General features: G+C 45.9%; 1 protein-coding gene across 4 annotated transcripts in view; it reads left to right on the forward strand.

Annotated features, from left to right (window-relative positions):
• Positions 1-23,525, forward strand: part of PSD4 (pleckstrin and Sec7 domain containing 4) — a 63,489-nt gene that overhangs the window by 21,470 nt on the left and 18,494 nt on the right. Inside the window, exons 2-3 of one of the 4 annotated variants that reach the window (XM_007477585.3) lie at positions 976-1,074; positions 19,692-20,771. In XM_007477585.3, the coding sequence (XP_007477647.2) occupies positions 19,800-20,771 (972 nt within the window). In that variant the 5' untranslated portion in view covers positions 976-1,074; positions 19,692-19,799. Of the gene's footprint in view, positions 1-975; positions 1,075-9,696; positions 9,845-9,935; positions 10,989-19,691; positions 20,772-23,525 lie in introns of those variants that run through there. The other 3 variants (XM_056812219.1, XM_056812223.1, XM_056812229.1) reach the window with 3 other exon arrangements.

Genomic DNA, 23,525 nt, shown 5'->3' on the forward strand with positions numbered 1-23,525 from the left:
AATGAAATCAGCCTTTAAAGTCAAGGATGTGTATGAGGGGAGAAAAATGTGTCAATATGAACACTGAAGAATAAAGGATGAAGGTGGAGTGAAACGATGGATAAAGTCATCTAGGAAGTACAAATAGGACTAGACTCTAATTATCTAATTATCTACCTAATTCAACCCACACCTCTTCTCCCCGGAGCAAATGAGCCTAATTAATTTGTAAGTTGACAGAAACTGAATTCTTGCCTTGTTCCCCTCTTACCAAAGTCTTGGACTAATCTCTGGGCTTTGAATCCCATTCTGAACTCCTGTCCCCTTGTGTTCATTCCAAAAATAACAGATTTCTATCAGTATTTCCACTTATATCCTTGACTTACTCTCAGTTCTGCAGATCTATAATGACTTTAGTGTGATCCCTCATGATGCTAGTGCCTTCCTTCTGTTAATTATCTTGAAATTATGCTGTCAATAGCTTATTTGGACAAAGTAGTTTTCATGTTTTCTCCCCCATTAGCCTGTGAGTTCTTTGAGATAAGGAACTGTTTGCTGCTGGTTTTGCTTTGGGGTTTTGTTTTTGGTTTTGGTCTTTCTTTATATTTCTTTTATATATATATATATAAAACAACATCTGGCAAAAAAAACAGGAGCTTAATAAATGCAAATTTAGAAATGCTTTAAAAAATAACTTGGTGAAGTAATAATAACAATAATAAGAATAGTTGTTGTCCTTTATCCTAGAGGACATTCAAAATGACATCATTGGTGATGTCTTTTGACTTGTGCAGAGTTAACTATCTTGACTCGTCTTGCCACTGGACTTTGATGACTCTGGAAAAGATAGTAAAAATGATGATGAAGATGAATAATAATAATAGTTGTCATTTATATAGTATTTTATGGTTTACAAAGTACCTGACTCTGTATCAGTGCATTTGATCTGTGAATCAACCCCATGATACAGTTGCAATTATTATTTCCATTTTATAGACAAAGAAACTGAGGTTCAGACATCATGTGACTTGCCAGAGTCATACAGTAAATGGCAGATGCAGCAATTTGAACCCCATGTGTTCCTGACTCTGAAAGGTAGTATTACTTTATTTGTTATACCTTACCACCTCTCTGTCTATCCCTTCTATGTCCCAATAAGCCTTGGTTTTATGATGTGTATGACCAGTAGACAATGGTAGTTAGGTTTCAGAAAGTGATAGATGGGGTGGTTAGGTTGACTGCCTAGCTGTGTGACCCTGCATAAGTCACTTAACCCTGATTGCCTAGCCCTTTCCACTCTTCTGTCATATAATTGATACTAAGCCAGCAGCTAGGGATTTTTTAAAAATTAGTGATGGAGATGGAGAGTGTAGTGATGTAGATGTATCATGGTACCCATGACAAAGAGTGGAGAGAGTCCTGAATTAATAGTCCAGATTATTTATCCTCGAATGGGATTGAAGCCTCATAGATAAAGGGTTGGAAGGGACCTGTATTCAAATCTTGCATGTCACCTACCACCTATGTGACCTGGGCCTCAGTTTCCTCATCTGTAATATAATGGGTCACCTCATCTGAACACAAGGATTATTTACCCTGTACTGAAACTAGCTACTCATCTCTGCAGGGCAAACAAAGTTTTCAAACATAGCCCCTACCTTTAAAGTGATTTCAGTGTGGTTGGGAAAACAAAACATTCCCAAATGGTTTTAGAATTTCCAAGACCAGGAGATGGATCCTTGTAAAGGAGCAAACACCACCCTGGAAGCCCTGGGCTCCACTCCTGGCTGTGATCCCCCCAGGGCTCCCTAATAAGAATGGTAAAACACAACTTTCCCAAGGTTGGTCATCCTCTTGGATCAACCAATAAACAGGGTTGTTGTAAGGAGAACACCTTGAAAAGCTTACAAGGTCAGAAAGCAGTTATTTAAACACTCGCTGGGTGCCAGGCACTGAGCTAAGCACTGGTGGCATTGCCCTTGAGGGGTTCATATCCTAGAGGGGTGATAAAACATGCCCCCAAAGTTGTACCTACATCAAATAACCAGGGAGGTGAGATAAGCTCTAGCAATGGGGAAGTGGGGGGTGGAAGGTGGAATTTGAGCTGAGTCTTGAAGAAAATCAAGGAAGCCAGGAGGTAGAACTGAGGGGAGAGCATTACAGGGCTGGGGGACAGCCAGGTAAAACCTGGGACTTGGAAGATGGATTATCATAATCAAGGTGCAGCAAAGAGCCAATGGTACCAGATCATTGTGTGTGCAGAAGGAAATCAGTATAAGACTGGAAAGGCAAGGAGGGACCAAGTTGTGAAGGTCTTTAATAGAAGACTTCATATTTGATACTGAAGGCCATAGGGAGCCACTGGAGTTTATGGAGTGGAAGCATTTCAGGAAAATCACCAATGGCTGAATGGAGTGGGAAAGAGACTCATGGCAGCTAGATCTACCAGCAACTATGGTGGCCATCCAGGCATGAGGTGATGAAGACCAGCACCAGAGTAGGGGAAGTGTCAGAGAAAGGGGGATGTATATGACAGGTAGAAATGACAAACCTTGGCAACAGATTAGATCTGTGAAACAAAATAAATGAGAACACCAAGGCTGGAAGAGCAGATCACTGCAGGGAAAGTGGTACCCTCAACAGTAATGTTGTGACTGTTGGATTGTTTCAGAAGGGACCAAATCTTCATAACCCCATTTGGGATTTTCTTAGCAAAGATATTTTGGCATAGTCTTCTCCAGCTCATTTCAAAGAAAAGGAAACTGAGGTGAACAGGGAAGAGTGATTTGCCCAGGGTCATATAGCTAGTAAATGTCTGGGACCAGATGAGAGTCTTCCTGACTCCAGGACCCAGTACTCTGACCACTGAGCAACCTAGCTTTCCTCCCTCAATAGTAAGAGGAAAGAGGAGAGGGTTCAGAGGGAAAGCTAATGAGTTCTATTCTGGACGTGCTATATAAGGGCTGGTGGGAGAGAGAGAGGGAAAGGAGCCTTTGCCAAAGGTGGCATTGGAGCTGAACTAGAGGAGAATTGTCCTGATTGGGCTGTCATAGGACTTAGGGCTGGGAGCATCCCATAGAGGCATCTATTCCAACACTGTCATTTCACAGATGAAAACCTGGGGTCATTCAGGTAAAGTCCCTTCCCTAAGGTCATACAATGAGGAAGGGCAGGATTTGAACCTGGTCCTCTGATTCTAAGCCCAGAAGAATTGGAGCTGAGCCTCAGAGGACAGGCAAAGAGGAGTGCGTCTTTCTAGGTGGTGGGAGAATGATCTGAAGAAAGATGAAGAAGGAAATTGTGAAATGTCTTTGGGGGACAGTGGAGAGAACATAGCGGAAGCAGCTTTCTTTTTTTCTTCTCCCAAAGAGGAGTACATGACCCTCAGGCTATTCCTGTTTGGCACCAATGCGTCAGGAGGGGAAGTTTCCCCATCGAAAACTGAGGATGAGAATTCTTGCTCTGGGTTGTGGGGAGGAAAGTGCTTTGTAAGCTTTCTGAGCCCCGAGAACTGAACTTAGAGCCAGAGTCTTCCTCTGACATTTACTAGCTGTGTGGCCTTGGACAAGTCACTTCATCTCTATAAAATGAGACAGTTTGATTTGATGGCCTCTGAGGCCCATTTAAGTTCTGGACCAAGGACCCCATGGTCCTATGGTCTCCTGCACTCTGGGACTGCTCTAAGAGCTTTGAACAAGCCCTTCTGGCATCCCTAGCTCAGGCCACAGACTTTGTTCTAGATTCATCAACAGCCAGTCTCCCTACACACACTCATACATTCAGACACACTCACACACGCTCACAAACACACACTCATGCTCAGACACACCATACACACTAACTCACACTTAGATACACTTACTCACACAGACACATTCACATGAACTCACACTCAGACACTAACTTACACTTGGGCACTCAGACACACTCACACACTCACACAAGACATTCACATTCAGACACTCACACTCACACACAAACATTAACTCACACTCACATACTCAGACACACACTCACGCATACACTCAGACACACTCATTCTCACACACTTACACAAGTTATACTCACACAATTCAGACACACTCACATTCAGACACTCACACTCACACACAAACATTAACTCACACTCACATACTCAGACACACACTCACGCATACACTCAGACACACTCATTCTCACACACACAAGTTATACTCACACAATTCAGACACACTCACACTCAGACACTCACACACTCACATTCTCAGATATACTCACTCATACACACTCAGCTACTCTCCCACATTCATTCATGCTCAATTCACATAGCTCATGCACACTCATGCACATTCACTCACATATACACACCCAGACACACTCACATATACACATATTTACACACATTCAGTCACATAAGTACACTCAGACACACACATTCACATATATACGCATTTACTCACATATTCACACACTCACATACATCTACATACTTAAACACACTCTCACATTCATTCACATATCACCTAACTATACACACATGCATAAACTCAAACACACACTCACATACATATGCATAATTGTGCACACGAACACACACACACATCCTCATCACAGTTTAATCAAAGGGCTTTTCAGTTTTAGAACCAACTTTTATCAACACTGTCGCAGTGGTAGAGTAGAAGGGAAGGATGATAAAGAGATAAAGGGGGCCCCAAACCATATACTGGGTGACTTGGGCAAGTCTTTTATCTCTCCAGCCCTCAGTTTCCCCTGGAGTAAAATCAGGAGGCTATCCCCAGCTATGGCTCCTTCAGCCCTTAAGTGCTAATGAGTTCTGCTACTTCTTGAATCCTCTACCTAAAATGGAAAGGGTCCTTGGACACAATCTAGTCTAATCCCTTCGATTTACAAACAAGGAAATGGAAGCTCAAAGAATCAGGACACTGAGGGGATAAATGGGAAAGTCAGAATTTAGACCCAAATTCTATTTCTCCTTCTAATACTGGGAAGCAACACGATTAGAGTAAAGGATATGGAGTCTGGAAGACCTGAGTTCAAATCCTAATTCTGATCCACAATAGCTATATGATCTTGGAGAGGGGAATCACTTAGCCTCTCTTAGCCTCAGTTTTCTCTTCTGTAAAATGGGAAGAATACCACCAGTCTTCTTGTTATTATGAGAATCAAATAGAATATTATTTGTAATGCTCTTGGCAAACCCTAAAATGGCATGGAAAAGCTAGTTATATTATTACTACTATTATTAATTATTTATCTTGCAACATCCTAAAAAACAAAAAGCTCCCTGAATGAAACTTGTGAGGTTTTCAAACGTTATTGCATCTACCTTCAGCCAATGGAGCTCGTGGCTTCTGTGAGTCTCTTGGGCAATCACTTCCTGCCCTTCCTGAGGGGCATGGGTGGGGTGAGAGAGAGCCTTGGGGTTTGCCTTCCTTTTGCCTTGCCTCTAAAGATCTCTTTCACCACCAGATCAGGACCCTGTCCAATTCCATTCCATTCCATTCAAGAAACCAAGATTTAAAACCTAGTTCTGGAACTGGCCTCCTCTATGACCTCATACAAGGCACTTCTCCCTCTTGCCTTCAAGTGCCCTAGGAGAACTGGACAAATCTATAGCCCGATCATCCTAATTTATTTCAGCCAACATAGCACAGTGGATAGAGCAGAAGTCTGGAGTCTAGAAGCCCTGAGTTCAAAATTGGACTCAGACACTTACAAGCTGTGTGACCCTGGACAAGTCACTTTACCCTGTTTGCCTCAGATTCCTTCTTTCAAATGAACTAGAGAAGGAAATGTCAAGAAGACCACAAATAGGGTCATAAAAAAGAGTCAGACACAACTGAAATGACTGGACGACAAAATGGTGTTTTGTATAGTGGCCAAAAGGATTTTGTATATGGCTCTTGAACCAATTCAACAAGCATTCATTAAACACCTGCTGTACTCCAAGTACTGTGTTAGGAACTGGGGAAATGGTGACAAAAATAGAATCTTCTTTTCTACTGAGAACGAATAAAAGATTTCATGCAAAACAAAATATATACCAAGTATATACAAAGCCTTTGCTGAAGAGATGAAGAGAGGACTAACCACACCGGAGAAATCAGGAAGGACTTCATGGAAGATGTGGCACTTGAGCTAAACCTTGAGGAAACTAGAAATTCTAAGACAGAGAAATGGAGAGGGAAAATATTCTAGGAATCATGGACAGTCTGCCAAGCTATGGAGGATGCAGCAATGGGTAGAAGGAACAATCAGATGGCTGGAATGCAGAGTGTATAAGAGGAGTAATGCACAGGGATTCTAGGAAGGCTGACTGGAGCCAAGCTGAAAGGGGCTTTGAATGCCAAACCCTGATGCATCAATTTCTGGAAGAAATAGGGATCCACTGAAACTTCTTTTTTTTTTAAATCATTCTAACCCTTACCTTCCATCTTAGCATCAACCCTGTGTATTGGTTCCAAGGCAGAAGAACGGTAAGGGCTAGGCAATGGAGGTTAAGTGACTTGCCCAGGGTCACACAGCTGGGAAGTGTCTGAGGCCAGATTTGAACCTAGGACCTCCCATATGTAGGCTTGGCTGTCAATCCACTGAGCCATGTAGTTCCCCTCTCACTGAAACTTCTTAAGCAAAGGAATATTATAATCAGACCCAAACTTTAGGAACGTAATTTTGACAGCCATGTGCAGGATGCATTAAAGAGTGGAGGAGCAAGGAAGGCAGAATAATTAGGAAACCCTTTTAAGAGTACAGCTGAAAATGATAGGAGTATGAACAAGAGTTTTGGCCATGTGGATGGAGAAAAAAGTAGGGATACAAGAAATGTTGTGAATGTAGAAATAATAATGTTGTTGTTTAGTTAATTAGTCATATCTGACTCTTCGTGAACCCTTTTGGAGGTTTCTTGGCAAAGATATTGGAATGGTTTTGCCATTTCCTTCTCTGACTCATTTCATAGATGAAAAAATTGAGGCAAACAGGATGAAGTGACTTGCCTAAGGTCACACAGCTAGTAAATATATGAAGTCAGATTTGAACTCTGGTCCTCTTGACACTAGACCAACTACTCCCTCCATTGTGCTGCCTAGATGCCCAAATTAATAACTAACATTTATATAGCACTTGCTGTATATAACGTACCAGGCTAAGCACTTAACAATTATTCTCATTCAATCTTCACAACAATCCTTGATAGGTGCCAATATTGTCCCCATTTTACAGATGTGGAAACTGAGACAGACAGAGGTGAAGTGACTTGCCCAGGGTCACAAAGCCAATAAGGTGTCTGAGACAGTATTTGAGCTCAGGTCTTCCTGACTCCAGGTCCAGTTTTTTCTGGATCTTTTGTTTCCTGTACCAGCTGACAAAACTTAGCAGCTGATTGGACATGGTGGGGAATTAGGGAGCGAGAGGAATAGAGGATGACTCTGAAGTTGTAATTCCAGATATCTGAGGGGACAATGCTGCCTTCAACCATAATGGGTGAGAAGAGAGGGTAGGAAGAAGTCATGGATTCTCTCTGGGGCATGGTGAGTTTGAGATGTCTCTGGGAGAGCCAGGTGTAAATATCCAACAGGTAGTTTAAGATGCCCAACTGGAGCTCAGGAAAGAGATGAAGCATATTTATGTATATCTGGGAGTGTTCTGCTTAGAGCTAATAATTGAATATAGGATAACTGGTGAGATCTCCAGGAGTGAGGCTAGAAAGAGAAGAGTCCTGGGGTACAGCCAGTATGGGACACAGATGGCGAGCCAGCAAAGGAGAGTGAGGAGGAAAGGTCGGCTAAGTAGGAGAAGAGGAGCTTATGCTTCTAGAAGAAAGGGTCAGAGGCAAGAAGGGGGTTTTGCCTGCCTGCCTACCAGCCTATCCAATTTGTATTTTAATGGCTTCATGAAGAGGGAGAAATCTGTCTACATAGATGGAAGGGCAACTGGGCAGACATGAGTCTCTTTCCATGAACAGAAGGATGTGGTTCCAGTGGGGAATGAGAAAGGCCAAGTCCCCAAAAGGAAATGACCCCAGGTAAGCCCAGAACCTGTTAGGCCACGTACCCTGCCTCATCATCCCTAGACATCCTGCTCCTGATCATGATGGTCAGCCAAGCTACTCAATGATGCTTCTGAAGAGGGAGTTAGGACCCTGGGGTTCAGCTCCCAGATCCTCCTCTGGGCCTTGGCTGATGGAGTTGTAGCATCAGGGTGCTGAAAATCCTGCCCCTTCTGTTAGTTTTAGGGGCCATGGAAGTGTGTGTGTGATGGTGATGACTCAGAGCCTGGGTGGCCCCTTTCCCCCACTCCATCTCAGGAGTTCAGGCTCCTTCCACCACAACTCACTACCTGCCACCCCCCAGCTTCCTCTTTAAGCAAACAGGAAATGAGCTTATCCTCCCAGAAGAAAGTTAGAAGCAAGAAGGGAGCTTTGCCTGCCTGGAGGTCCACTTTATACATCAAAGACAGACTGGGACAGGCTGGTTGGATGCTGAACAACCTAAAGCAAGAAGGGAAGGTCCAGGGTGGTGAGAATCCAAGGTCACTGGCCACACAAGGCCCGCCATTTTTGTTCCTGGTGTGAATTCATTGGGGAGGGGAAGAAGGATGGATGAGTGTAGAGGTGGTAGCCAGCCAGCCATAGCTGGATGAGAGAAGAGGCAGACCACCTTCCTCCTCAGAGGGTCTAGCCTTTATTATCATTGCTGGGTAGGAGAAGGTGATAGGCAAGCTTTGGGAAAAGGTGGATGTCTGAAGAAGGATGTGACAAGGGCCAGGTGAGGAAATGAGGTGTCATGATGTAGATCTGCAGATCCCCAGTGATCTGGGTCTAGGAACACCTGAAAGACAAGGAGCTGATAGGCCCGAGGATCCATGCTCTGAGGCAGAACCCCAATTGCCTTGCCTTAATTATAGTTCATAGATGGAGAGGCTCATCCCTTTAGCCTCGGAAGGGGCACTGGTCCATTACAGAGTGAGATGCTCCAGTGATCAGGAAAGCAGTTGGAAGACTCCCCTGCCTCAACATCTTTTTGCAAACTAGATCGAACCATGGAGTCTAGGCTGGCCCAGATCCTAGAGATCTCTCCCCATCGCAGCTCGAAGAACGATTTCTCTTCTTGTCGTGGAAGAAGAAACATCTAAGAATTGCATCCTTAATAGGATGTAGACTGGGCTGAGAGAAGGAAGCCCCCAGTTCTACTCCTGACTTCACCACCGCCTTAGCTGGGTGACTTTAGGTGAGTCACCAAACCCAGTTTCAGTATCCTTATCGGAGAAATAAAGAGAGCCTTCTCTGCCCCGCTGTACCCCCTAAGAGGTGTGGAGATCAAAGGTGGGTCAAAGGTCTTGGCAAAGGAGGGGTGTGATTCCAGCGCCCCACGGGCTCCTCCTTCAAACATACACAAGCTGGGCAGGAGGGCCCCAGAAGCTGGAAAGCAGAGAAAATGCCCCCCCCCAGAGAAGCATCAGAGATGGAGGAACAGAGACGAATGCCCGAGACCCCCATTATCTCTCCCCCTGCCTGCCTGCCTCCCTCCCAACCCCTAAGAGAACCAGGGAAAGGCAATGCCTGGTCCAGAGCCTGAGCCTGGTGTGGGGGACAAGTGGGCAGCCACCGGGCAAAGCGAGGCAGCGAGGGAGAAAGGGGAAGAGGAGGCCGCTGGGCCGCCCATGGGCAAAGCTTTTACATCTTGTGGGCAGGAAGTATGTGAACGGTGGTGCTCCTAGGGAACCGAGGGGGAGGTGACTGGAGGGTGCAGGGCGGAAGGCGGAAGCTGGTTAATGCTACCACATTCACGGAGGACGGACCCCAGCCGTAGGAGCTGCTCCCTGGGGAGATCCAGGCCGACGTGGCCCTCCTTCCAGCCCCCGAGGGGTGAGTGATAGGATGCCTCTTGGTCTGGGATGGGACACGGGACCACAGAGCAGGGATATGGAGCGCCATAGGGGAGATGTTCTCGAGAGGGTGGGTGGAGAGCTCGTTGGCCCCCCAATCAGGGAAACAAGGGTTCAAATCCTGCCTTAGACTATCTGCATGACCCTGGGCCAGTCCCTTAATGTCTCTGGGCCTCGGTTCCCTCCTGGGTAAAATAAAGGGTGGGATGGGGAGCCCTTCAAAGTCCCTTATTAGAAAGCCCAGCAAGAAGATGAAAGATGAGTTCCGTCAGCCAATACCTTTTGAATGCCTCTGAGGTATCTAACACTGGGTGAAGAGCATCCTGCCACATCCTCCCAGCCCTCGCCGGCTCATCTCTTCCCTCCTCCCCCCTCCTTCCGGCCTACCTCCCTGGTTCTCCCCAAGAGAGCCCCCATCCTGCGCTCCCCCCAGCCAAGCTTCCAGGCTTCCATGATGGGAGAAGAAGCAAGTATGGACCCTTCACGACCACCGTGACCCTCCCGGGTCCTGGACAGGCGGAAGTTCCTTCCTGGCCAGCCCCAAGTCTCCCGCTTGCCCTCCCTGCTGGGGACCGGGCACAGAAATCCAAAAGGAAGCAAGGAAAAGATCCCGGAAAAGCAAACTCCGAAGCTTCGCACCCCCACCCCCATCCCGGGCCGTCCGTTAGGCCTCCAGGCCCAGGCCTCACAGCAGAACGGCCTGGCCCTGCAGAGGCTGGCGGTTGAGGGCCAGTCCGTGGCCTGCCTGAGTACACAAGGCCAGGCCGGTGGACGATCCCGCGTGAGACCAGGGGCAGAGCTTCCATCTTCGCAAAGGCCAACGGCTTCTTGGCAGGTTTCCATTTGGAGGGGCCTCGCGAGAGACGCTCGCTCCTGTTTCCCTTTCGGGGGGCCGGGAGTGACCCCCCGCCATACTGGCTCCCTGTGTCTGGGGAGCCCACCTGCCTCGTGGCCCCACAATGGACAGCCAGCGTCGGGGCTGTTTCCCTGGTCCTTGGAGGACGCGGAGAAGCCATTTCACAGATGATATGCAGCTTCCTGCCCCAAGCTGGTCTGCCTTCCATTCAACAGCAACCAAACCCAGCAAATGCAGAGATGGCTGATGAGAGGTGCAAGAGACTGCGGTGAGCAAACGTGACCGTCTTTGCCCGCAACAAGCTGTTCTGAGATGGGGGAGGAGGAGGAGGAGGGATGGAGGGAGTAGAGCGGGCGGCCTTCCACACAGCCATCCAGGAGCATTTATTGAGCCCTCAGAAGAATGAAAAGCCATATCCCTGGCCTCGAGGCGCTTCCCGGAGACATGGGGCAAGAGAGGTGGAGAGGAGATCCCTAAGGAGTGGCTGGCCCTCCCTGGGAAGGCTCGAGCAGCTGAGGAGACCCAGGAAAGGCTGCCCAGAATCGAGGTCATTGGAGGAGGTTGGGGCAGATGGGAGCCATGGAAGGCATCATGGAGGGCATGGCGCCTTCCTAGATCATTGAAGGAAGACCAGGATGCTGAAAGGCAGAGTTGGGGAGGAAACCCTTTCCAGGCACAGGAAATAAGACTTTGTATTTGGGGAAATAGTAGAGATCCAGCTTAGCTGGAATGTGGAGTATATGAGGGGAAATAATGGAGGATGAAGATGGAAAGATAAGTACGAATGATTGTGGAAGGCTATGAATGCCAACTGAAAGAGAGTAGATTAGCCCAAGAGTGACAGGGATACACCAAAGTCTTTTGAGTAGAGGAATGTCATGGCCATTATCATTAAAGGCAGCCAAGTGGTAGGGTGGATAGAGTGCTAGGACTGGAGACAGGAAGACCCGAGTTCAAATTCAGCCTCGGATACTTATTTTCTGGGAGATCCTGGGCAAGTCCCTTCATCTCTGTCTGCCTCAGTTTCCTCATCTGTAAATAACAATAATAATATAATGACAGTACCCACCCCTAGCATTGTTTGTGAGGCTTAAATGATATTATATTGGGGGTTTTTTAAGTACTTGCCACAATGCCTGGCATAGTAGGTGCTCTATAAATACTGTCCCCTTCTTGTGCCTTAGGAAGATTTGGGGGGAGATTTTTGAAGCAGGGAGACCAGTTGGTGCTATTATAAATAGTTTAGATGAGAGATAATTGGGGGATCAGACCTAGCTGGGTAATTAAAACAGGGTTCTTAACCCGGGGGCAAGGAACTTTCTGTTGTTTTTTTATAAATAAACCCACACTTATTATTATAAATATAAATATATATATATATAAACATATATATATATATATATGTTTATAGGGCAGCTAGGTAGTATAGTGGAAGGAGCACTGGGCCTGGAGTCAGGAAGACCTGAGTTCAAATCCAGCCTCAGACACTTATTAGCTGTGTAACTTGGCACAAGTCACATATATATATAATTATATGTTTGTATGTTGTGTACAATATATTTATATACATATAAATATATGTGAATATATATGTATATACACATATCTATGTATATATATATATTTTTTTTGATAACTATTTCACTCTTCTTGGTTTCCATTACAATCTTATGTATTATATTTTATGGGACAGCTAGGTGGCCAGCCTCAGATTCTTCCTAGCTTATGTAACCCTGGGCAAGTACATCACCCTGTTTGCCTCAGTTTCCTCATCTATAAAAACAAGATGGAGAGGGAAATGGCAAACTATCTGTGTGACCTTGGACAAGTCACTTCACCCTGTTTGCCTCAGTTTCCTCATCTATAAAATAAACTGGAGAGGGAAATGGCAAACCATTCCAGTATCTTTGCCAGGAAAACCCCGAAAGAGGTTGTGAAGAGCCAGACACGACTGAACAGCATTCAAGAACATGGATCTAAGAAGGGATTCCCAAGGTTCACCAGATTGCCCAAAGAGCCCAGGACATATAGAGAAGGACAAAAGCCTCTGGACTCAAGATAGCCCAAATGTTGGACATGTTGTAGAGAGATAATCAAAGGATGAAGCGATAAGAGAAGCATCGAATGTTGAAGAAAAGGAGGAATCTTGAGAGCTTTGGACAATATTCTCATTTTATGGGTGAGGAAACTCTGGACTATAAGAGATTAAGTGACTTGTCCAGGGCGCCAAAGCAGTTAGTGGCAGAGCTGAGTCTAGAACTCCTGTCCTCTGAGGCCCAGGCTGGTCATCGTTCCATTGTGGCCACTATGCAGGCTCCTGCAGCCCCTGTATTGGGAGGTTCAGAAAGGGGTACCTTCCCCAGGCTTTGGGTCTGACCTAATACATGGACAGAACAGGGCATCCCACTGCCCCCCAATATCTTCTTCTGCCAACCTGCCACTCCATGCCTGAAAGACCCCGCTTACGGTTATCTTCCTTTAGGGGCGGCGCAGAGATGACTCTTCCCGTTAAAATGTAAAGGTGCCCCCCACCCCAGATTAAACCCTTTACTGGACATTTATACCTGCGTAGAATTAACGTGTTTCCCAGTTAGCTTTGAGGGGATGGACCTCAGGCTAAATCAGTATTCTGAAAACAAGGTGGTGGGATGTTAGGGTAGAAGGGGCTTTAAACATCTCCAAGTCCAAATCCCCTGTTTCATAGAGGAGGAAGCAATGAAGACCCGGGGGGTAGGGGGGTGAGAGCAGAGCCCAATTCCATCATCACATCAGATGTTTTGAGAGAGAAGGGGAAGAGAGATTAGGATAGGACCATACCGGGAGCCAAGTGGAGTCAGAAAACTTGAGTTCAAATCCTGCCTTGTTCATTTACTAGGTGTGTGACCCTCGACAAGTCATTTATATGCCTCAGTTTCCTCATTTGCAAAATGGGAGTAATAACAGTACTGATTTCACAGGGTTGTTGTGTTTCCAAGGAAGTTACATATATACAAAGTTCTTTAAAGTGTAATGTAAATGCAATTTTTTATCATGAGCATTATTATTTGGGCACGGAGACTTGGTGGGCTGTGAAGGGTGTGGCAGGACCTCCAGCAGGGGCTGATCCAAGAAGAGTGAGGATATGGAAGGAGAGGCTGTGGAGAGCTTGCTCCTAGGACCCAGTTAGGCTTGAAATCCAGTTTGGTTTAGGCCCAGAGGTGACCTACTAGGGTTGCTTTCCCATAGTAACAGTCTAGGGAAAAGCTAGGAGAGGAGAGGAACCAAGATGTAGGCAGCCTCTTAGGAGACTTGGCTGCTGGCTGGTGCCCTGAGGAGTATGTTGTCCTTTCTCTTCTTCTCTCCCTCCTCCTCTTCCTCCTCCTCTTTCTTCTTCCATCCCTCTTCTTGATTTAGGCTTTTGGTCTCCAGATTTGGCAGTTAGGACTTTGAGAGTGGGCAGTCCCTTCCAAACATTCCCAAGGAACCCTCCACCTCAACTCTCTAACTCTCTTTCTCTCTCTCTCTAACTCTCTCTCTCTCTCTCTCTCTCTCTCTCTCTCTCTCTCTCTCTCTCTCTCTCTCTCTCTCTCTCTCTCTCCCTCACTCTTCCCCTCTCCTTTTCTCTTCACCCTCTGTCTTTGACTCTCAGTCTGTCTCTCTCCACCTCTCCCCCACCTCTCTGTCTCTGTTTTTCTCTGTCTCTTCCTCTTTCTCTTCCCTTCTCTCTCTCTTTCTCCCTCCTCTGCCTCTCCCTTTTCTCTCCCTCCCTCTCTCTGTATGTTTCTCTCTCCCTCTCTCCTTTTCTTCCTCTCTCATATCCCTCCCTCCCTATTCCACTCTCTCTTTCTCTACCTCCCTCTCTGATTCCCCTCCCTCTCCCTCCTTCCCTTCCTCCTTCTCTCTCTCTCCTCTCCTTCTCTCTCTCTGTTTCTCTCTCTCTCTGCTTCTCTCTCTCTCTCTCTAACTCTCTTTCTCTCTCTCTCTAACTCTCTCTCTCTCTTCCCCTCTCCTTTTCTCTTCCCCCTCTGTCTTTGACTCTCAGTCTGTCTCTCTCCACCTCTCCCCCACAGATCAGTCTCTGTTTTTCTCTGTCTCTTCCTCTTTCTCTTCCCTTCTCTCTCTCTTTCTCCCTCCTCTGCCTCTCCCTTTTCTCTCCCTCCCTCTCTCTGTATGTTTCTCTCTCCCTCTCTCCTTTTCTTCCTCTCTCATATCCCTCCCTCCCTATTCCACTCTCTCTTTCCCTCCCTCCCTCTCTGATTCCCCTCCCTCTCCCTCCTTCCCTTCCTCCCTCCCTTCCTCCTTCTCTCTCTCTCCTCTCCTTCTCTCTCTCTGTTTCTCTCTCTCTCTGTTTCTTTCTCTCTCTCTCTCTCTGTCTCTCTCTCTCTCTGTCTCTCTGTGTCTCTCCCTCCCTCCATCCCTCCCTTCCTCCCCTCTCTCTCTTTCTCTGTCTCTCAATGGCTTCATTTGCATGAATGGCTGCCTTTCTTCCTTCCTGGCAGGATGTGGGGCCTCAGAGGAGCTGTCTCTCTCCTCTGGTGCCTCAGAGGTCTCTTGGCCCAGGCTGCCTCCTTTCATCTGGCCCTCCACCCAGGAAGGCTGGTTCGCTGTCCTCCCTGAGTGGGGGCTCCGTCTCTCTCTCTTCCTCTCTCTGGGATTCATTTCCTCCAGCTGCCCAGGCAAGAATAGGAAGGGTCAAGGCAGCCTCCTGAGTCACAGCTCTGGCTGGGCCCGAAGACATCATGGGGTTCTTTGTCCAGGGGAAGTGGAAGTTTCCAGGATAGAATGAGTGAGCCCTGACAGGTCAGGGAAGGATTCTCAAGAGAGCCAGAGGGCCTCGTGAAGTCTTTGATCTAGGGCCAAAAAGCTCTGTATTGGGAACCTAGTCAGTGAAGAGGAAGGCAGGAATTTAAGAATTGAAGGCAAGAAGATCTGAATTCAAATCTTACTTGAAATGAATCCTGGCTGTGGGACCCTAAGAAAGTCACACAGCCTTTTGTAGACTTGGTTTCCCCATCTGGAGACTGGTTGTTGGAAGGCTCAAATGGATTGAAATGTGGAAAGAAAGCACTTTGCACCCCTGAGAACCCTCTAGAGAGCAGAGGCCTATTCTCTGGGCACCGAGGGCTGCCCATCTCTGTAGAATGGGGCCATGCCTGCCACTGTTGTTCAGGTCAGGAGTCTCCTCATTCCAGGCTTCCTGGACAGTCAGGGCAGGGCTAGAGTTCAAAAGTCTGCATTGATGCTTGGAGGCTTTCTCAGGTCCTTTACATCTCAGGTGACCCTCCCAACAACCCTGGAAGATGGGTCCTATAAGGCGTTATTATCCCCATTTTACTGATAGGGAAACTGAGGTGTAGCCAGATTAAGTGAATGGGATCTTTGATTTAGAGCTCTAAGGGATCTCCTCGAGCAAATCCAAAACTCTCATTTTATAGATGAGGAAGATGAAGCCCAAGGAAATCAAACAGTTGGTCAAAGCTAGAAAGGGAAGAAGAAGGATTGGAACTCAGATCCTCTAACTCTGGACCACACACTGATTTGGCTGCTCAAGCTTGATCTAAAATCTATCTCCCTGGGGTATCTTATCCTGCCACTTCTGTCCAAGCCAAATCAAAGTGACCTTGGACAAGTCATGCTACCTGTTTGGAATTCAGTTTCCTTAAATGAGGGGGGTGAACTAAGAGGATCCCTAAACTGAGACCCTGAGCCTTTGCCTGCCCCTAAGTCTCTTTTCTTCTGGGGCAAAATGATTCTACCCTAAATATTTTTCTCTTTCTCCCTTATCTCCTCTAATCAGCAAGGTCTTCCAGTTTAATCTTATTCTCCATATCTACCACGACAGTGTAATAATAGCAATTCCACAGCCCTGTTCTATTTAGCTTTCTCAACAAGAGAGCATTATTATCCCTATGTTACAGATGGGGCAAACTGAGACTCAAAAGCTGAATGACTTGCCCAAGGCCACACATCTTGAGAGAGGTGGAGATGGGGCTGAAGGCCACATTTTCTGATTCCAAACCCAGGGCTCTTTTTACTTCATTGCCTTCTCTAAAAGATATGCACACAGGCAGCTGTCACAGATATATTCCACAGGAAGACATGGGGCAGGGGTGGCAATTTACCCCAACTTACAACATTGACCTTGTTCAGGGGGGAGTAGGGAACAAAGTAGACTCTTTCTCACCATGCAAAAGACACCAGTGAGGTGGCTCAGTGGAATGAGAGACACACTTAGACACAGACAGAAAGTCCTGGGTTCAAATCTGATATCAGACACTTTTTAACTGTGTGACCTTGTGCAAGTCACTTAACCCTAATTGCCTAGGTCTTACTGCTCTGCTTTCTATTCTTGGTATTGATGCTAAGATGGAAGGTAAGGGTTTTAAAAAAGAGACAATTGAAGTAGAGCTGACAACAGGCATCTTCACTGGATGTTCCTGTCTGTCTGTCTGTCTATCTCTGGTCCCTTCTCCATGGAGATCACACTGGGTCCAGCATCAAAGGACCTGGGCTCTCAAATCCCACCCATTAACAATAAACTGCCTGCATGACTCTGGTGAAGTCACTTGACTCAGTTTTCTCAATTATAAAATGACAGGGTGGAGTGTGATGCCCTGGTCCAAGGATCCCTCCAGAGGCAGCATCCTCTTTTCTTGTTAATTAGAGGAGACCAACCCAGCCTGAAGAGGGCCGGCCTTCCTGACTCCTGACTGCCACCTGGTGATCATCTGCCAGAAATGCCTTCCCATGTCCACCCAGGTAGCCCTTTAGGGGTCTGTTTTTGTATAGGAAAAGGTCCACTGTGCCTCAGTTAGACTGGAGAGGAGGGACAGGACAACTGTGCCCCAGCCAAAGTCCATCTCCTCAGGGCCTGAATAATGGCCAGAGAAGGACATGATGTTCCTGGGAAGGAGGAGGAAGAGGAAGAAAAAGAAAGAAAAAGATAGATGGATAGACAGATAGATAGATGGATGGATGGATAGACAGATGGATAGACAGATAGACACATGGATGGATGGAAGGACAGAGGGACAGACAGATGAATGGATGGATAAACAGACAGATAGATAAATAGATGGATGTATAGATAGTTGGATAGATGAATAGACAGATAGATAGAGGGATAGACAGACAGACAGACAGACAGATGGACGGACAGAGGGACAGACGGACAGACGGATGGATAGATGGAAAAATGGATGGATTGATAGATAGACGGATAGACAGATAGACACAGACAGATACCTAGATACATAGATGGATGAATGGACAGACAGAGGGACAGACAGTTGTATATATGTATGAATGAATGGATGGATAGACAGACAGACAGACAGACAGATAGATAGATAGATAGATAGATAGATAGATAGATAGATAGATAGATAGATAGATGGATGGATGGATGGACAGACAGAGGAACAGACAGATGGGCAGATGGATGGATAGACAGACAGATGGATAGACAGGCACATGGATGGATGGATGGACGGACAGAGGGACAGACAACTGGATGGATGGGTGTATAGACAGACAGACGGAGGGATGGATAGACAGACAGATAAATAAGTGGATGGATAGATAGTTGGATAGATGAATAGAAAGAAAGAAAGAAAGAAAGAAAGAAAGAAAGAAAGAAAGAAAGAAAGAAAGAAAGAAAGAAAGAAAGAAAGAAAGAAAGAAAGAAAGAAAGAAAGAAAGAAAGAAAGAAAGAAAGAAAGAAAGAAATAAGGAAGGAAGGAAGGAAGGAAGGAAGGAAGGAAGGAAGGAAGGAAGGAAGGAAGGAAGACGGATGGACAGGCGGACAGACGGACAGACAGACAGATGGATGGTTTGTTAGATAGACGGATAGACAGATAGACACAAACAGATACCTAGATACATAGATGGATGAATGGACAGACAGAGGGACAGACAGATGTATGGATGGGACAGACAGTATGTAAGGATGGATGGATGAATGGACAGACAGAGGGACAGACAGTATGTAAGGATGGATGGATGGATAGATAGACAGACAGACAGACAGACAGACAGACAGACAGACAGACAGATAGATAGATAGATAGATAGATAGATAGATAGATAGATAGATAGATAGATAGATGAACAGATGGAGGGAAAAACAGATGGACGAATGGATGGGTGGATGGGTAGACAGTTGGGTGATCCTTGGCAAGTCACTTCACCTTGTTGGCCTCAGTTTCCTCATCTGTAAAATAAACCGGAAAAGGAAATAATAAACCACTCTGGTATCTTTGCCAAGAAAACTCCAAGTCGGGTCCCAAAGAGTCAGACAAGACTGAAAAATGACTGAACAACAAGTTTTTGACTGGAAGACCCAGCTGATCCAGTTTCTCAGGTCACTTCACCTTTTCCCTATATGTCTCTGATTGTTTAGCCAATGGGAAGGTAACAAAGCTAAAGAAAGCACAAGGAAGGGTGGATTAAGGAAGGGCTGGATCTCCCCTCCCCCCAGACAGGAATTTGGGATGGAGGGGAGGAAGAAGATGCTTTCAATGGATGAAGGTTGGAGCAGATCATTTCCAACGTCTTTTCCTATGTCTGTTTCCAAGGTTCTGATTCTATGAAGTCAGTCAGTAAACATGGATTAAGCAGAGCCACTAAAGATACAAAGGCAAAAGAGGGTCCTTGCCCTTAAGGAGCCCAGAATCTTATAAGGGAGACAGCATGAAATCTAAGGATTCTGTACACACATTCTATATCCACAAAGGGAAGACATACTGAACTCCAGTCTGGAAGGGACTTTCAAGACTTTCTCATGCAATCTAAGAAGGCATCCTACCTTTCTCATCACACACAACTTAAACTTCTTGGAAGCCTACCTTCTGCCTCCTCCCCCAGGAAACATGCTAAATATAGCCTTAGGCTAGTCCCCTTTTCCTGTCTTTTCTGAACCCCCCACTTTCCTTGGGAGCTTTGCTGGGTCTCACCCAGAATTTACTAACTGGTGTTTGTTTTGGCTTTACAGGGTAGATGCAAGTGTATCCCTCTGACCTGCCCCACTTCAGCAGACACAATGAGATTATAGCCAGAAAAGGCAGAAGGACCTCAGCCTGCTGCTAGAGTGTCTGGGAGGATGGATGGCAAAGGGATCCCTAAATATCCTGAAGCCATGGGTTATCACCTGACCCACATAGGGGAAAATCTTCAGCAAGCCCCTGGAGACCCCCCAAGGGGAGTCTATGAGCCTCCTGAGGTTCCTGTGGACCAAACCTGGGTTGTTGATCCTCAATGTTTGGCAAACCAAGATGTTCCCAGAATCCTAAATGCTAACAGGAGCACTGAGGTGTTACCTCTTCCAGAACACTACCTTAGACCAAAAAGGGAGGCCTCTCCTGATTCTCTAAGAGAACATCTTCACTCAAAGAACCTAAGAGATAGTCAGAACAATTCCACCCAGGTCACATTCTGGGCTGGCATCCTACAAGCCCAGATGTGTGTCCTCGACCTAGAAGAGGAGTTAGAGAAGACCGATGTGTTCCGAGAAGAGCTGAGGCGCTGTATACCTTCCCCCATGGAGCTCCCAAACTTCTCCCCAAGTGGGCAAGCTTCCCAGGACCAGAGCACTGGTCCAAGGTCCTTGTACATGGTGGATAACTCCTCACAAGACAGCAGTGGGCCAGAGGAAGATCAAAGGGAGATTCAACAAGATGACCCCCTTGGCTCTCCTGTGGAGTGGGGGGAAGAGGAGGAGAGCTTGTTTTTTGACAATCCCCTCTTCCTGGAGAGCCCGACCTCAGTCACTGGTGCTCCTGAAGAGTCTTCTTGGAGCCTCCCAGTATCCGATGGAGAGGAGAGGACTGAGCACTGCAGGTTTGAATCAGAGACTCAGTGGTCCCAGAGATCACTACTCGAGGGAAGAGGTGGTTCTTGGGACCCAGAGAACAAGCCAGAATCAGTGGTGGGGGTAGCTGATCCTGGTAAAGAGACTGACCCCCTGTATCTGGTGCCCACCTATAAGCTGCATTATCAGTCCTGGGTGAAACAGGATTGTCCCAGTGTGCCTGCCTCTGTCTCCAGTCCTCTGATGATAGAGGACACCTTGTCGGTAAGGAAAGCACCAGTGTTCTGGAAAGGGTGTGGAGTTGGTCCATGAAGACACAAGTTGAGCTGGTTGGCATGAGGGAGTGGGGCCAAGAGTGACAGCAATGCTGGTCTCTGGGGACCAGGATCAAGGAAATAGAGGCAGAAAGGACCTTAGAATTCATCTAGCCTAACTGAGAGCAAGAAATCGAGGCCAAGAGTTACCAAAGTCCTGGCTTAAGATCACAGAGTTAGTAAGTGCTAAAGGTAGAATTTGAACCCAGGTCCCCTGATTCCTAATCCAGCGCTTTGTAGAGCACACTAGCTTGGACATCTCTTACTAGAGTAGTTTCTTTTTTCCAGGGTCCTTCTGTGAAAGCATTGTGATCATCTTATTTTAATATATCTCGAGACTCTTGGAAAGAGTTGAAATCTGATGAACAGATAATGAATCCAGACTCTTAGGCTCTTTGCTCCATCTCTAGTGTCCTTGGACATAGTCTCTTCCCTCTTTGAGGCATGGAATATGTACTTAGGGTGGAAGTGGGTGAGACTTCCTGCCCTGAGGAAGTCCCTGGGCTCTTCTCCTGGTTTCCTAGCTTCACCCATCTACCCATCTACATAGAAAGGTGCTCAAACAAAGGAGCGATGAGCAATGGGACAAGGGGATGCGAAGGATCCCTTAGAATTTACATCAGACATGAAGCAAGGGGCAGCTAAGTGGCTTGCTGAATTAAGAGTCAAACCTGGAAACAGGAGGTCCTGGGTTCAATTCTGGCTTCAGATACTTCCTAGTTGTGTGACCTTAGACAAGTCACTTGACCCCAATTGCCTAGCCCTTACCCCTCTTCTGTTTTGGAACTGATACCTAGTATCAATTCTAAGATGGAAAGTAAAAGGTCTTTTTTCAAACAAAGCCATGTTAACCAGATAGATACTTGTGATACAACTATCCTGCTACAAAGCCTTATGTTCTATTCCTAAGATTCCCATTGTTTATAATAATAGTAATACAGCTCTCGTTTCTATAGGTGCTATGTAGGAGCATATAATACTATAACTCTTGTTTCTATAGGTATTATACAGGTATTTTTATAGGGGAAACAAGTGGTGCAGTGGATAGAGCACTGAGCTTGGAGTCAGGAAGACTCATCTTCATGAATTCAAATATGGCCTCACATACTAGCTGGATGTCCCTGGGCAAGTCACTTCTCCCTGTTTACCTCTGTTTCCTCATCTGTCAAATGAGAGAAGGAAATGGCAAACTACTCCAGTATCTTTGCCAAGAAAATGTCAAATGAGGTTACAAAGAGTCAGACACAACTGAAAATTATTCAAAAACATATATGTATATATATATATATACACACACACACCTTTGTGTATATATGTGTGTGTCTATACTATACAAATATGTGTCTATACTATACAAATATTTCATTTTAATCTCAAAAGAATCCTAGGATGCAGATGTTATTATTCCCACTTTATAAACTCATTAGTTTAAGTCAAATGACTTGCCCAGAGGCTGAGTATGGGTCTGTGGTAGAATTTGAACTCATATCCTCCTGATTCCCAGTTCAACATTCTATCCACTGTGCCTTCCAGTTGTCATGTTTTCTATTTAAGTAAGTTGTTCCTTGTTGATAAGAATAAGGTTCCCTCATTGCTTCTTCCCCTGAAGGAGTTCAAGTTCACTCTAAGGGGTTCTGTCTGACTCTTCTAAAGCAGTGATGGTAAACCTTTTAGAGACTGAGTGCCCAAACTGAATTCTCATACGGTATGTGAGCCACCCCCTTACCCCAGATATGGAGGGAGGAAGTCTTCCACTGAATTTGCTGGGCAGAGGGGCAGGTAATGTGAAAAATGTCCTCAGGTGTGATGGAGACGGGGAGAGGGGCAGCCCCCTCTAGCACATGTGCCATCGGTTTGCCAACACAGTTCTAAGGGATAGTTTCCTAATACGCCTGAGAGAAACTGCCTTGATCATTCCCAACCACAGTTACGTTGTAATTGAAAAAATAGTGGACCCAGAATGAAAGCTGTGATCCATCCTGCCTCTATCACCAACCAATTGTACTAATTCTGAATAAGGTACCATTCCTGGGGCTTGCATTTTCCTCATCCATAAAATGAGTAGGTTGAACTCAATAAGCACAAAATCATAGAAGAGACCATCTTAACCTTGCCTTTCATCATGGACTTCTTCATCAGCCAATGAAGTTTATTGATCCCTTCTCAGAATAATGCCTTATTATCCATGTTCATAATTAAAGAAAAGGCTTGCTTTTTCCTTAGAGATTAATAAAAAGGAAGATGTAAATTTTTACTCATTCAGGTATCTATGCACAGATTCCTAGAGGGTCTCTAGACCCCATTTTAAGCACCCCTGATCTAGGCAAACCCAGACCCAAGAAGGAATGTCCAGTCATCCAACATCTACTTGAATACTTCTATCGATGAGGCACTCATTATCTTCCAAGACAGTCTTTTCCACTTGGGGATAGTTCTTATGACGGAGTTCCTTTACATTGAGCTAGGCTTTACTTCTAAAACTTTCCTTTGTCTGTCTGCTTTCTCTGTCTCTCTGGGAGATAACAACAAAAGTATGCTCTCCCTCCTCTGATCTCCAGCTTTGGAATATGGATATTACTGGCCACCCTTTTTGCCCTATTCACCAATAAGGCAACAGAGATATCAAGAACAGCTAGGTGGGTCAATTTTTTTTTCTCTAGCTGGAAAAAGGAATTGAAACATAAATTAGAAAAAGAAATGTTAC

The sequence above is a fragment of the Monodelphis domestica genome, chromosome 1, assembly GCF_027887165.1.
Source record: "Monodelphis domestica isolate mMonDom1 chromosome 1, mMonDom1.pri, whole genome shotgun sequence".
Classification (NCBI taxonomy): domain Eukaryota; kingdom Metazoa; phylum Chordata; class Mammalia; order Didelphimorphia; family Didelphidae; genus Monodelphis; species Monodelphis domestica.